General features: G+C 45.9%; 1 protein-coding gene across 2 annotated transcripts in view; it reads right to left on the bottom strand.

Annotated features, from left to right (window-relative positions):
* The window catches only part of n4bp3 (NEDD4 binding protein 3), a 31,999-nt gene that overhangs the window by 2,961 nt on the left and 14,464 nt on the right, over nucleotides 1-14,574 (bottom strand). For both annotated transcript variants that reach the window (XM_056275314.1, XM_056275322.1), the window contains exons 2-5: nucleotides 3,095-3,375; nucleotides 2,805-2,958; nucleotides 1,736-1,948; nucleotides 1,367-1,488 (exon numbers count right to left, since the gene is read on the bottom strand). In XM_056275314.1, the coding sequence (XP_056131289.1) occupies nucleotides 1,367-1,488; nucleotides 1,736-1,948; nucleotides 2,805-2,958; nucleotides 3,095-3,342 (737 nt within the window). In that variant the 5' untranslated portion in view covers nucleotides 3,343-3,375. The remainder of the gene's footprint in view (nucleotides 1-1,366; nucleotides 1,489-1,735; nucleotides 1,949-2,804; nucleotides 2,959-3,094; nucleotides 3,376-14,574) is intronic.

The raw sequence follows: 14,574 nt of genomic DNA, 5'->3' as shown, positions 1-14,574 counted from the left end.
CCCTCCGCGCTTTCAACACGAATCGTGACGCGGCAGTGGCATACAGTCATGAAGGCTTGATGCTGAAATATCTATTTTTTTGTCTATCACCATGTATTAACCTATTAAAAACAACTGAAGACACATGAGCATTTGTCGTTCCTTAGTGTGTGAGACCCTTCTTTGTTTGAGATTGACGATATTGTGAGACCAGTGACATGCAAGAGAGAAGGCTGGTTGCACCAGACCACCTAATAATGATAATAATAATAATAATAATAATAATAATGGATTACATTTATATAGTGTTTTATCTAGACACCCAAAGCACTTCACATTGAAGGGGGGAAACTCACCCCAACCACCACCAGTGTGTAGCACCACCTGGGTGATGCACGGCAGCCATTTTGCACCACAATGCTCACACATCAGCTTGAGGTGGAGAGGGAGGAATCATTGAGCCAATTAAACAGGGGGATGATTAGGTGGCCAGATAGGGAGAGCCAGGTTGGGAATTCTGCCAGGTCACTGGGGAACCCCCTACTCTTTGCAATAAGTGCCATGGGTTCTTTAATGACCACATTGAGTCAGGAGTTCGGTTTAACATCTCATCCGAAGGATGGCATTTCTTACAGCAGTGTCCCTGTCACTGCGCTGGGGCATTGGGATTTGTTTAATAGGACCAGAGGGAAGCATGCCCCCTACTAGTCCACCAACACCACTTCCAGCAGCAGCTTAAGGCGTTTTTACACAGAGGTCCCACAATACTGCCATAATGGAGACCCATCTTTAGGCTGGCTTTGTTTTTTACACTGAAGGCACCCCAGTGTGTGATTTTATATCGCATGCTGACATTCTGGAAGCAGGGCCAGCCTGACGTGTAACACAACAGCACTGGCTGCCCTGTCCTGCAGGCTGTCCCTGACTACCTCCACTGCCGGTTTATGCCGGAACAACAATACCCCCCCCCATTCGGTGTTCGTGCGTTTTACACAGAATGGCGAGGCAGATTAATGGCGCAATGTACCCACCTTGACAAGGCTGTGTAAAAAGCCCTTTAGTTTTCCCAGGAGGTCTCCCATCCAAGCCCAGACCTGCTTAACTTTTGTCATTCAGCAGAACTAGGATGCATGTTAGCATGACTTAGCATCTTGCAGCCAAACTACTTGGTGTGCTGAATTGCCAGTGGCTGCAATTTTCTCTGTATAAACTCATGTACTAACATATGGCAGTAGTCAACAAACTGATGTTTTGGCTTCAGGCATTTGTTACTTTATGCTACTGCAGAAGTACTGGTTGCTGCCAACAAGCGCCACTACTGAGCCTAACTTGCATAGTGTAGCTTTAACAGCAGAAAATACTGTAAGACAATAGTGTGGGTGCAGACCTAATATGAGCCAGGTGTGGGCGGAAGGGAGGTCGATAAGGCGGCAAGCTGTTCATGGAGTTATGACCTGAGTCTGACAGGTTATCATCCTCCTGGATCATCCCACGCACTGAGGAGGAAGTCTGCATTGTGATAAAGACGCAGTTGTTCATCACCAGAAGTATAACAATCATACAAATGATTAATTTGATTTAAAATAAAGTGGCTGAATACAATAACAAAAGAAATCAATGTTATTTAGTTATTTTTTTTCCAGTTGAAATCTGAGCAGTGCGCAACTAGAGAGAAAACACGAGAGACTGATATGAAGTTTCATGTTGGGGCAAGACAAAAAAAAAGACGCACCTAATCCTTGGTGTGTTAGGATACCTTATTGCCATTGGATGTTTGTCCCCCATGACGGGAGGGTGAAGAGGAAGAAGAGGAGGAGGAGACAGGTTTGGGATTGTGTGCATACGCCCTATGGAGCCCATTGGAAAGGCCATGGTCCGTGTCATCCATCTTGGAAGAGGGGTAGAGGTTTTGCATGGAGCTGAAGTTTTTGGGGGTGACAGGCTTGAATGCTGAAGGCCTAAAACGAGACTGGAGGAAGAGAAAAAGAGAGAGCTGATGCTGTCACAGCATATGGGATATTTTTAGATGACACAGTAGTTGAAAGCAATGAAAGAAGGGAGGAAGAGAGAAAAGATTAGAATTGAGACAGCAGGAGCTGACTCACTGCAGAGGATGTCAGGCTAAATCACAATGTCTCAATTTAATCAATACTCTTCCACCTCTCTCTCTCTCTCTCTCTCTCTCTCTCTCTCTCTCTCTCTCTCTCTCTCTCTCTCTCTCTCTCTCTCTCTCTCTCTCTCTATGTTCTTTGCTCCAACCAGGTCAGATAAGATGGGTTGAGATTTGATTGCTGTGATAGATTTACAGCAGAGAGAGAGCTAGTTTGCTATTCTGGCTGGGTGGGGAGTGTAGAGACAAGTATGATTTATGCTGGCATCCAGTGATGGGGGACATTGCATCACGCCGATAGGTAGCATTTTACCCCCATTCATATATCATTCCTATGCAGGCCAGCAGACAATGGAAAATATCCATTCCTGCCAATCACTGGCTGCATATCATTTACAAAAACCACACAAAGCACAAAGGCTACTGGGAAACCATTCATCTGCCTCTGTCACAGGGAATAAAACACATTCCTCTTGCCTACTGGTCTCACAGGAGTCCCAGAACATTCTCCGAGCAATTACTGGAATAGAAAAGCAATTCATTTTCTATTCAACATATTTCTTTACCACAGACACACTTGTTATTTTCATTTTAAACATAGTACATTGCTTCAGTTGATGCCTGTTTGTAATACACTTCTACACTGACTCCCACTGTTTGCAGCTTTTTCATATCTTTACATACTACAGTAAAAAAAGGAAAACCCATAATTTACCTTTTCGTACTTTCCACCAATAGGCAGTGGGTTCTTTCCCACATCTACCACGGTGTCATCCTTGTGGTAGACTTTAGCATAAGTATTCTCCTCCTCCTGGCCAGAGATAACGTCATTTTTACTGCCACTGCCTGCGCTCGCTTTTGGCTCTTTTCTGTTGTGAAGAAAACAAAATGAACTGAGAGCACGTCACCAGTCACAAGAAGTTTTCAGGTTTCCCCTGGAAGACGGTAGCCGTCTGAGATGTTGGGCAGCGGTGGCAGCGCCTGTCATTTTGAAGCAGCACTCGCCTGGTGATGTTGAGGTAGTTGAGTAGCTCTCTCTGATTGAAGCCCTTCTTCAGGAGTCTGTTGGTCTGCCTCGGCCTCACCTGGGGCACGGCACGGTTGCCTTTGGTAGGGGACACATCTGGGCGCTCCACTAAACTGCCTACACTTCCCATCCTGCAACGGGCGGACAGGGGTCTAGTGGGGAAACGGTCACGGAAGTTCTTACTGGGGTCACGGGTCAGGGGAAGAGTCTGGACGGAAGTTGCCATTGGTTAAAGGATGGGGTGGGACAGTGACGAGCTCTGTGGTACATGAAAAATAGAAGAAGAAAAACAAACAGGGCTGAGTACGGTAAGCAACAAGGACACAGTGTCATAGATGCCAAGCACAATTGTGTGACTGTGTGGTGAGCAGATCATTATGGGATCACTGTCTTGAGTTTGTAATGTGAAGTAGGCCTGGTTTGAGCACGTTAAAGGCGGTAGAGCACGTCTTGCGCTGATCTCTGCTGATGGCGTCTCCGCGAAATCTTATCTTGAAGGAAACTGCATGGGAAATTCCATGTAAGCGAATATGAGGGAGAGGCAAAGAGATAATACTGGTGAGCTGTGGATGTACAGAAAAAGTATAGTTTGCCAATTTTTTTTTTTATCAATGAGAATTATGATATTAATTAAAAAAAGAAAAGCCAGATTTTTAACATCTGACTACAGCATTTATTTTTAGCAGCACTCAAAAACAAATATTTTTGGAGGAGCTGCAACCCCCTGAATCTACGCAGATGGTAATGCCAAACATGAGAGGAAATGTCAGTTTGTAAATGACTGAGTTAGTCAAGTTAAGCCAAGTTCATGAAGTGCTTTGCATCTTTTTTTAAATTTATTTCCCCCCCTTTTTCTCCCCAATTGTGTCCGGCCAATTACCCCACTCTTCCGAGCCATCCCGGTCGCTGTTCCACCCCCTCTGCCAATCCGGGGAGGGCTGCAGACTACCACACGCCTCCTCCCATACATGTGGAATCGCCAGCCGCTTCTTTTCACCTGACAGTGAGGAGTTTCGCCAGGGGGACGTAGCGCATGGGAAGATCACGCTATTCCCCCCAGTTCCCCCTCCCCCCCGAACAGGCGCCCCGACCGACCAGAGGAGGTGCTAGTGCAGCGACCAGGACACATACCCACATCTGGCTTCTCACCCGCAGACGTGACCACTTGTGTCTGTAGGGATGCCCGACCAAGCTGGAGGTAACATGGGGATTCGAACTGTCGATCCTCATGCTGGTAGAAAAGAGTAGCCCGCCACGCCACCTGGACGCCCCCAAGTGCTTCGCACCTTAATACGATGTAAACAAACTTGCCCGAGGACTGCAAATGTAATTACGAGGAAAACAAAGAATGTTAATGAACACGATAAGGGTTCGACTTCAGCATCTTAAAATACCACGCTTGCTTTGGTAATAAACCATGTCTCCCAAGACCTTCTACCTCGAAACCAATAAACCAATAAACAACAGCTATCAAGATGTTTCTTTGACCCTTCTCCGCAACCATGTGTGTCTTTACTCAATTAACTGTTTAAATGCCAACTATCAGCTGCTAAACTCTGGACCCCTTGCAGAATCACTTTCAACAACAACAAAAATCCAAACGTTCTGCCCCTCGCTGATAACTGAGCCCCTCCTCCTGCCCGGCTGAGGCTTGCGTGCGGATGCTCAGCTCTGAATGGAAAGTGTGAACAGACAGATGTGTTGTCAGCTGTATTTCTCAGCACCCACAGCTGTTTCAGAGCAAAACAGGCACGGATGACCTGCCTACACAATCACAGCACAGCGTGTCCATGCTAAAATGCACTGTTCGAACCCCCCCCCCCCCCGTCTGTCTCTCTCTTTGTCTCTCTCTCTCTCTCTCTCTCATGCACACACACACACACACACACACACACACACACACACACACACACACACACACACACACACACACACACACACACACACACACACACACACACTTATTAACACAGCGAGGCTAAATAAATCAACACTGTTGTGAAACTATGTATGAAACCCATACTGCGAGTTATATAGCACGAGTTCCTCGAAAACTCACGCACACGAGCCTTTAACACGGTAGTAAACCGACAAACAAACCCAAAGGCTCATCTGAAGCACGAACGCTGGGAAGCTAGCGACATTCACTCGAAGGCAGGACGATGAGGAACCATATGGAAGATCACAAGCTTCTTACATAACTTCCATTCAACCATGTTTCTGCAGCAGGGCTCAGTTCCCGGCAAAAAAAGCCAAGCAGATAAGCTTCGGTAGACATCACAGACAAATTCAATTAAGTTCACTTGGGCGTCATTTTGTTGCCCTGTTTCCTGTCTCTTGAACATCATGTGTATCTAATTTAGAGGCTGTACAATGTGCCTCCATAGTTCAGAAATAGGCTTAAATAAATACTCGAGAGTTGATCTGCGTGATCTGGGACTCGAGTTTCTCTGCTTCAACGGTTGGTCAAAAGAAAAGAACGACGCTCTGATTTCACCTCCACTTTACTCAAATCCCATGAATAGATTGAAATCTCTTTTAAACTAAGTCTACTTTCCAAAATAAATAATGAGGCCTAAAACTAGCTTTCAACCATTTTAGCCCCGAGGTGGTTAAATTGGTGGGCGATATCACTGGCTGCAAAATCCCCCCCTTTAATGCCCATTGTTCCGACAAAACCTGACTATTGTCAAGTCTCCTCAGCTTCTCCAGTCATGTCAAGGTTTATGAGGACTGCTATCTGAGTTGAACGGTTGTTTTTTTTTTTTTTTTGGTCAACTCAAGACTGTTTCTTTATTTCTCTTTCCTAATGCTTCTCCCGTCACCCTCCCACACCCATAACCTTTTTTTCATCCCTCACCAAGCTCCCGCCTTCCTTCTTCGCAGACAACCTCATTAAGCATCTCTATTGATTTCACCCTTTTGACCCCTCTCTTCTCATGCATAAACCCTAACTGCAGCCATAAAACACACATACACGTCACAGTCTTTCCAACTATAAACAGTGCTCCAGTAAGAGAGCCCACATAGGTACACTTTGACCTTAAAGCTTAGATCATAAAGCACCAGCGCTATTCACAGAGGAAGACTATTTCCAGCATATGTGTAATGTATTCCTTTTGACCTAGCCTGCATTTTGATCAAGGCATTGGGCATGATAAACTTGTTTACAGTTAATGCTCAAAATTCACAGTTTGTATGCGTGTAAATATTGGCTGGTTTCATTTGCACTGCTGTCTTCCCATTTCTGTTTCATAACAGTGTTGGTGTGAGATTCACTGACGCTTCGAAACTGACTAAGTGCAAATCCGGGCCAGGTCATTCCTCAGTCACTTCTGCAAAGGAGGTGTCTCACCTCACACTCAAAAGTGAAACACACAAGGTGTCCGGGTGGCGTGGCAGTCTATTCCGTTGCCTACCAACACGGGGATCGCCGGATCGAATCCCCGTGTTACCTCCGGTTTGGTTGGGCGTCCCTATAGACACAATTGGCTGTGTCTGCAGGTGGGAAGCCGGATGTGGTTATGTGTCCTGGTCACTGCACTAGCGCCTCCTCTGGTTAGTTGGGGTGCCTGTTCGTGCTATGTCCCCCTGGTGAAACTCCTCACTGTCAGGTGAAAAGAAGCGGCTGGCAACTCCGCATGTATCGGAGGAGGCATGTGGTAGTCTGCAGCCCTCCCCGGATCGGCAGAGGGGGTGGAGCAGCGACTGGGCAGGCTCGGAAGAGTGGGACAGTTGGCCAAAATTTCAAATGGGGAGAAAAAAAAGTGGGGGGGGGGGTGAAACACACATCAGACACACAAAGTCCCTGAAAACAATCCCCCTCTCTCTCGCCTGCATGCCCAAGCTTACACACTTACATGAGTGCAACCACACAAAATGCCAAGACACTCTGACATTGCCGCTTGTGATTGATACAATCCCACATTTACCTAGAGCTCTGCACTGCTGGCCTCAATGACCACGGCAATTATGCAAATGGCTAAACTAGGATGGAGAAAGAGCTATACAGAGGGAGCTCCAGCCCACTCCAGTCAGGGCTCCCAGCCAGCCGGAGATCAGAGGAGACCAGGCCGCTCATGATTATATTCATGAGGCACTGTTTCCCCGTGTAAAACTTTCCACTAAAGCATCTGGCTTTTAATAGCTAATACCTTACAGGCATAACTCGGTCCGCAGAGCTCTGCTCGTGACACAATTCTGGATCAATGATGATTAATTTAATGAACGGTGAAATGGCACTTACTTTGAGGGCGAGCATGTGTATTGGCCTGACGGTGTGGTTCATTCAGGATGCTGAACCTTACGGGGTCCTGAGTCACGGTGTGAATTATGTGATGGATATGTGTTGGTGCAGGATGTGGCTGGTGCATATGTGTGTGTTTGTGTCACACTCCATGTGAATAAATCATGATTGTATCAAACCCTAATGGCCAGTGGCTAACCTCTGACATGGTTTTTTTGGTAGGGGGTTTCACCCAGCTTGTCTCCTCTATAGATGTGGGGAGAAACTGATCAATAAGGGGCAGGAAACTCCGGGCGATCACACTGGTCTAAGACTATTGGAAAACCCAACGGATTAAAATATCAATAGGAGAGTAAGCCAGAAATCCCCAAGCCTGGTTCAGAGAGAGAGAGAGAGAGAGAGAGAGAGAGAGAGAGAGAGAGAGAGAGAGAGAGAGAGAGAGAGAGAGAGAGAGAGAGAGAGAGAGAGAGAGAGAGAGAGAGAGAGAGAGAGAGAGAGAGAGAGAGATGTCATTCTTTTGGGGAAGGTTGGAGGATGAAAAGCATTTTAGGCTGCTACTCCAAATCTAGCATGGCTGAGGAAATCTTGCATCCAGTTGTTTTCCATAATTGCCTTGCAGTTTATGGGTCTGGGTAAGCTAGGAGACACAGTAAGCAGTAAGATTTACAACTCAGCCAGAGCAGGGGCCCTGACACACCATGCCCTCACTTAAATCACTCACACACACACACACACACACACACACACACACACACACACACACACACACACACACACACACACACACACACACAAATCAAAGCAGATCTTACCACCATCTAACTGAACAGAATTCTGTTCTTTTTTATGGGTCTCTACAAAGCTGTGATTTGCTTTTTCAAAGGGCTCTGTGTTTGATGAAAGTCAAAATGTGGATAACATCAATGTTTAAAAGGTAGTGCATAAGCTAGGGGCAGGTTTTCCACTGTTTGCAACACACTTTAACTGTTACTTGTGTCTGGAAGGGTATAAATAACACGTCTGAATTGTGTGTGTGTGTGTGTGTGTGTGTGTGTGTGTGTGTGTGTACACTGTTTAAATTGAACTCTAGCAAGACTTTGTAACTATAAAGGGAAAAAAAGTCCTTTCAAAAAGGCACATCATATTCTGTTTGGGGGGGGGGGTCTCCCCTTTTTAAGAGGGCTGCACCACGAATCGCCACACCTTTCACAAGATGTGAGACTGGTGATGATGAATTCAGTTATGATAAGATGGTTCAGCTGCACTGAGGAATTGAAATCAGAGTCCCTTAAACTAATTTATAGAGGTTGGAATTTTAGATTGCTTCTGATGGAAATCCTTGTATTTATTTTTTATCACATTAAGGACTTGCATCTCCCTCGTTCTTGAAAAATCAGTTTCCATATGTATCACAATTCGAAATAACCACATTTCAAATACTAAATAATTCACACTATTCGTTTTTTTTAATCAATAATATGCTGCCCTTGAGGGTCCGCGGTGGTGTAGCGGTCTAAGCATCGGCTTTGTGTCGATGCAGTTGCCCACTGGGGACCGGGGTTCGCGCCTCGGTCTCGTCAGATCCGACTATGGCTGGACTCGATGAAGCAGCAATAATTGGCACTGCTGTTTTCAGGAGGGGGGTGGAGTTGGCTTGTGTTCGTCACATGAATGCGTCTCTGTCGGAAAAAGCAGTGGTTCGGCCTGGAGTTGCCTTGTCACGGAAGTGGCGAGGCGTCTCCTTTCAAGACTTCTGGCCGGAGAGATGCAGTTGGCGAACGCATGCAGTACAAGGGTGGGTGTTTGAACTAGAATAGGGATCAATTGGCCACTAAATTGGGAGGAAAAGGGAAAAATCAGAAATAAATAAAAATAAAAAAAATACTACGCTGCCCTTATAACTTCAGGAATGAAGAGGTTCTGAGCTCTGCAGCGGAAAAGATTTGACTCTACCATAAATTCATTTGAATCGACCATAAATTCAATGTGCCTGATGAAGGCCAAGGCGTAGGTATGCATGTGAGTCTCCCCGGACCAATAGCCTAACTTGGACATAACTGCACCACTGCTGCTTTGGTACAGAGGCAAAAAAATGGGCAGGCCTCGTCTATAGTCTGCCAGAGGAGTGCTTTCAAGGATACTCTCCAAAAATACTCTAATCAGGTCTCCTGTGGGGAGGGGGGGGGGGCGGACAGAGCATTCACTGAAACACTCGAGCACTGAGAAGGGACCATTTCCAACCCTCCAAAGACAAGCAGGTCACCGCTGCGTGTGAGACGGAGGAGACAGACGGAGGAAAGCCAAATTCCAAAGATGCTTTTCGGAGCACAAGCTCGGGCTCGCCGGGTTTTTTATGCACAAAGCGCTCACTCCCACGGACGCACACTCAACACTTGTGCGTGTGCAGTTGGAACTAAATGCGGCCCAGAGCCGAGCATGTGCGCCGCTGACAGAGAAACGATACAGACCTCGAGTGTCTCGCCCTTTGCCGCAGTATTCACCCTCTTCCCTCGGCGCTCTCTCGCTCCTACTCCACGATCAAAGTTTGTTTACATTTGTGGAGGTACTTTACATCTGTAACTCCCACACAGCACACATCCCTCCATACATTATGTAAGCCCTGTCAAGGCTGCCGTCCCCGGTTTGAGTGGCTGTTCGTTGACTTGCTACACGTCAAACTCCATCTGAGGAACAATAGCTAAATAGACCACTAGGCCCTTCTGTTTCACTTGATAACGATCTGCAGTAAACCTTCGCCTCTTATTTTTAATCACCCAAAAGCATGCCTTCCTTTCTTGGGTCGGTTCTGCTGAGCAGCCAACAGTATAACCACAGTGTGTTGAGGTGAGCTACGATATAAGCCCACAGAGTTGACTCAGCATGACAAGAAGGAAGCTATACTTGTTCAATTACACAGCAAAGATGTGCAATTAACATTATGCAGTAATGGATGGGGATAAGTTACAACTAGAAAGGGGGGGGGGGGGATAACACTTCCGCTAAAGTTACCATGGCAAACCACCTCATTTCTCCAGGATTATGCAGAAATTTCATTCTTCGTTCTGTTTTTGTGGCGTTTCAGGTTTCCGAGTGAGTGCGTTCAGATGTACAATTAGTCAACAGCTGGAGGAGCAGTGCTGCGGGCCAAGTAGGAGGGAACCCTCCCGGGCGTGAAACAAAGCAGAGTAACCCTCTAAAATGGGCTATTATAAGCTAAGGTGTAATGAATGAGTGAGAGAGCAGCACTCGCTCCAGGGCACGGCAGCAGCGGAGCGCAAGGCAGCCTCTAATTGTCAGCAGGTTATTAATTATAGATGGGGAACAGGCAGACAGACAGACAGACATCCCCTCTGTGGACCCTACAGCCATCCAGAGGAGTGAGCGAGTTGAAAACGAGGCCGTGTGAATCATCCCTCTCTCTGTATATTATGTCTGACCATAACTCTTGTTGGGTCACAAAGTGTCACGCATCTGTGGAACGTGAAAAGATACACGCTACATACTCGACGTGGGAATATTTGCTCGAACTCATCTGTGGCTACATTTCCTCGAGGTGCTTCTTTTCTTCTGAGAGAAAGTCCCACATGCAAGCATGCATTTCATTTCGGCACGCCCTCCATAATGGCAGGAGCTGCGAAGCACACTTCCTGTGATGCATCGACCATAGTAGCTCACGAGAGGTCAGAAATAGTTGTCCTAAAACTGACAGTTGCGTGTTTCTATTCACACTGTGCCCATTGATGAGCACAGCTTGAGCCTTTGTGGCGGCCAGAAGGTAATAGTTAGTCATACACTGAGATACAGGCCCTATTGAGAATGGTTATGAGGCGTAAGTGGCCACGCTGATCATCTATGACGTTAACAAGCTGACAACAGTGGTTTAATTCAACATGATCTGATTAGATACTGCTACTGAATTTCAGAGACCATTTATGTCTCCGCAACACTGTGGCTACAGTAACTTTGGCATACATGGTAATATGCACTGATTTGATTCAGAATGTGATCATGATCATTCATCAACTTAGTCATTAAAGTTTTACTTACAATGCGATTTTAGTATACTTCTGTCATTTTCAGTGATGGGCTGTCAAGGCCATCAGGACCTTCTCTGCTGGCCCTGTCAAAATCAAAATCCCCATTTGTTTTTCATAGTTAAATTGATGCGTGTCTGAAATATGTCTGAATTCAATTACTTGTTTTCTCGTGGGGCTGAGCAGAGATTTTGTATACAGGAACGTCATCTAAATGCATCACAGCTCCTTGGACCAGCACTGGTGGCACAGCCTTTCGCTGAAGCCCAAAGCTACAAACTGGTTACAACTTTGAGTGACCGTATCATCAGCCAATCAAATTTTGATGTGTAGTGAAACAACACCCCAGGGGCCCTGTGATGGTACTGGTGCTCCGGTGTCGTCATCAACTTTGTGCTTGACACTTGGGGGGGTTGTGAGTGAATTAAGCTACGTGCTGATGGGAAACACAATGGCCGCTGCATTCACAGCTACTGATGATCTTGTTGTCGATGTAGTTTGTGTGCCCTTTTCAAGGCGACTATTTGGTGACAAGAAAGAAATAATTACTAGTTACCTACACTTGAGCTGGGTGGGCTTACCAGGGCCAGCAAAGGTAACTTACATGTTTCATGTTTCTTACTGAGCGGAAGACGTTGCACTAATGATATCGCGTCTCTATTTTATTGAATTTGTTGAAGTTGTGCGAGTGACCTATCAGCACTGTTACATCAACTGTGGAAACTTGTTTGCTTTTGTGCCATGTTGTGTGTGTGCAATCGGGTTGTTGAGTGGCATAAAGGGAGAGCTGATGGTGATGCTGCAATAGCTGCTATAGTGCACAGTGGTCTGCACTGTGGTTGTTGAAGATCAGCTGTGTTGTTGGTGTTGATGCAGTAGTGCATATATTGCGTGATAGTGTATTTTGTATATGGCTGTGCTGGCTGTATTGGCACCCATATGAGAAATGTGTGTGTGTGTGTGTGTGTGTGTGTGTGGGGTTGCATTACTGAAAGCCCTGACTGAAACCCCACAGTATGCTCCTGGTCATTTTATATTCAAAACTTGAGGATTTTCAACCACAGTGGACAGTCTGAAGGATTCACGGTTTTCAGTAGCAGCCCCTGTGCTTTGATTATGGAAAAAAACTTACTCTGGGATATGCCATTAATGGCACATACCTACATAACACACCTACACAGACAATGTAAGTGGCAACAATTTGTATGTAAGGCAACATCAGATTCACTACTATGTTCACTTTGTGTCAATATCTGTATATATATATATGTGTGTGTGTGTGTGCACATGTTGGGAAATGGGAAAAGGGTGAGTCTGTTGGATGTTTGCTTTCATGCATGTGTTCTTGCGTGTTATTGGCTTACTATAAGTCTCTCCAACATTCGTAAGTATACACTCTGTTCTGAGTCAGCACAACGAAAGCCAATCAAAAGAAGTACCAGACAGATTTCCAAATAGAGGATCAGGGAGAGACTCAGTTTCATTTACTTTATAACTTGTCTTTTTTTCTGCATGCGATTGTTTATGATCCGAACGCACTTTTAATCTGCCTTTTGCCTATCTTTTTGTATCCTGTTTTCATTCATCTGCTTCTTTTTTTTTGTTGATTTCTCCCCCTTTTTTCTCCCCAATTGTATCCGGTCAATTACCTGTCCCGGTCACTGCTCCACCCACTCTGCCAATCCGGGGAGGGCTGCAGACTACCACATGCCTCTTCCAATACATGTGGAGTCACCAGCCACTTCTTTTCACCTGACAGTGAGGAGTTTCGCCAGGGGGACGTGGCTATTCCCCCCAGTTCCTCATCCCCTCTTAACAGGTGCTCCGACCGACCAGAGGAGGCGCTAGTGCAGCGACCAGGACACATACCCACATCCGGCTTCCCACCAGCAGATGCGGCCAATTGTGTCTGTAGGGACTCCCGACCAAGCCAGAGGTAACACGGGGATTCGAACCAGCGATCCCTGTGTTGGTAGGCAATGGAATAGACCACCACACCACATGCACTTTTAATCTGCCTTTTGCAGATCTTTTTGCATCCTGTTTTCATTTATCTGCTTCTTTAAAGCAATCTGAGCTACATTTCATGAATGAAAGATGCTATATGCAATTTTTTTATTGTTATTATGATTATTATTGCTTTAAATTAATATTACCGGTTATAATGCAGCTCTAGTCCAAATCATCTTGAAGGAAGATCTGAAAATGTAAGTGAAACTAGAAATTAATACCACTTTCATTGGGGAAAACTAGACCTTTCTGCTACTCAGCAGGTTTATTTTTGCTAGCAGTACAACTCAATTATCGAATGCCTCTGCCCAGAGCTCGCAGACTGCATATTGAATCAGTCGTTCATAATGCCACAGAGACAGGCCAGCTGAGGTGAAGTAGACCAATAACACTACTGGTGGTGGTCTGGACAGCGCGCTTTGGCCTTCGCTATCAACGCTGACTCCACAGTATTGTATTTCTGAACAAAATTCAATTAGTGGCTCTTGCAGTACTACAGTAGCAGGCGCTGAGGTTATCTGGGGCGACAAGTTTCAGTCGTCTTATTGATTCTGATTTGACCAGCGTTACATAAGGTTGTGTCGGTGTGAGGAGACGGCACACACAAGGGGAATGCATACAGAGGAGGTCGCTGGCTCACACACCACCGTCCTGTCTCCCGTTTAAGAGAGATCGTCTGATTATTTTGCTGCAGAGGGCTAAGCTACTCAAACATTTTCCTGCTCAACGACTGCAGTTGGAAAGAGTCTGACACATCTGCTGCATTAAAATGTTCAGCGTTTCGCATGAAAATTGTTCATTGCATAACCCCTGATTTTGTTGGGTAGGCCTCAATTGGCTGCCCGCTTTGATCCCACTGCGAGGTCATATGAGTTCAACCTGCGTGTGTGTGTGTGTGTGTGTGTGTGTGTGTGTGTGTGTGTGTGTGTGTGTAGGAAAGACAGACCCATAAAGATACATAGAAAGGGGGGAAGGTGACGAGAGAAAGCAGGCAAAGGAGAAAGAGGTAAAGAGAGACAGAGAGAAGTGGAGAGAGACAGAAAGAGAGAGAAGAAGGGAGAGAGTGGGGGAGTGAGACAGAGAATGTCACACACACACACACACACACACACACACACACACACAATATAGGTTTTCACAATATAATATCCCCAATCCAGTGTAATCA

The sequence above is a fragment of the Lampris incognitus genome, chromosome 1 (assembly GCF_029633865.1).
Source record: "Lampris incognitus isolate fLamInc1 chromosome 1, fLamInc1.hap2, whole genome shotgun sequence".
Taxonomy (NCBI): Eukaryota; Metazoa; Chordata; class Actinopteri; order Lampriformes; family Lampridae; genus Lampris; species Lampris incognitus.
Note: the sequence above shows the minus strand (reverse complement) of the source record. Positions and strands in the feature narration are given on the sequence as shown.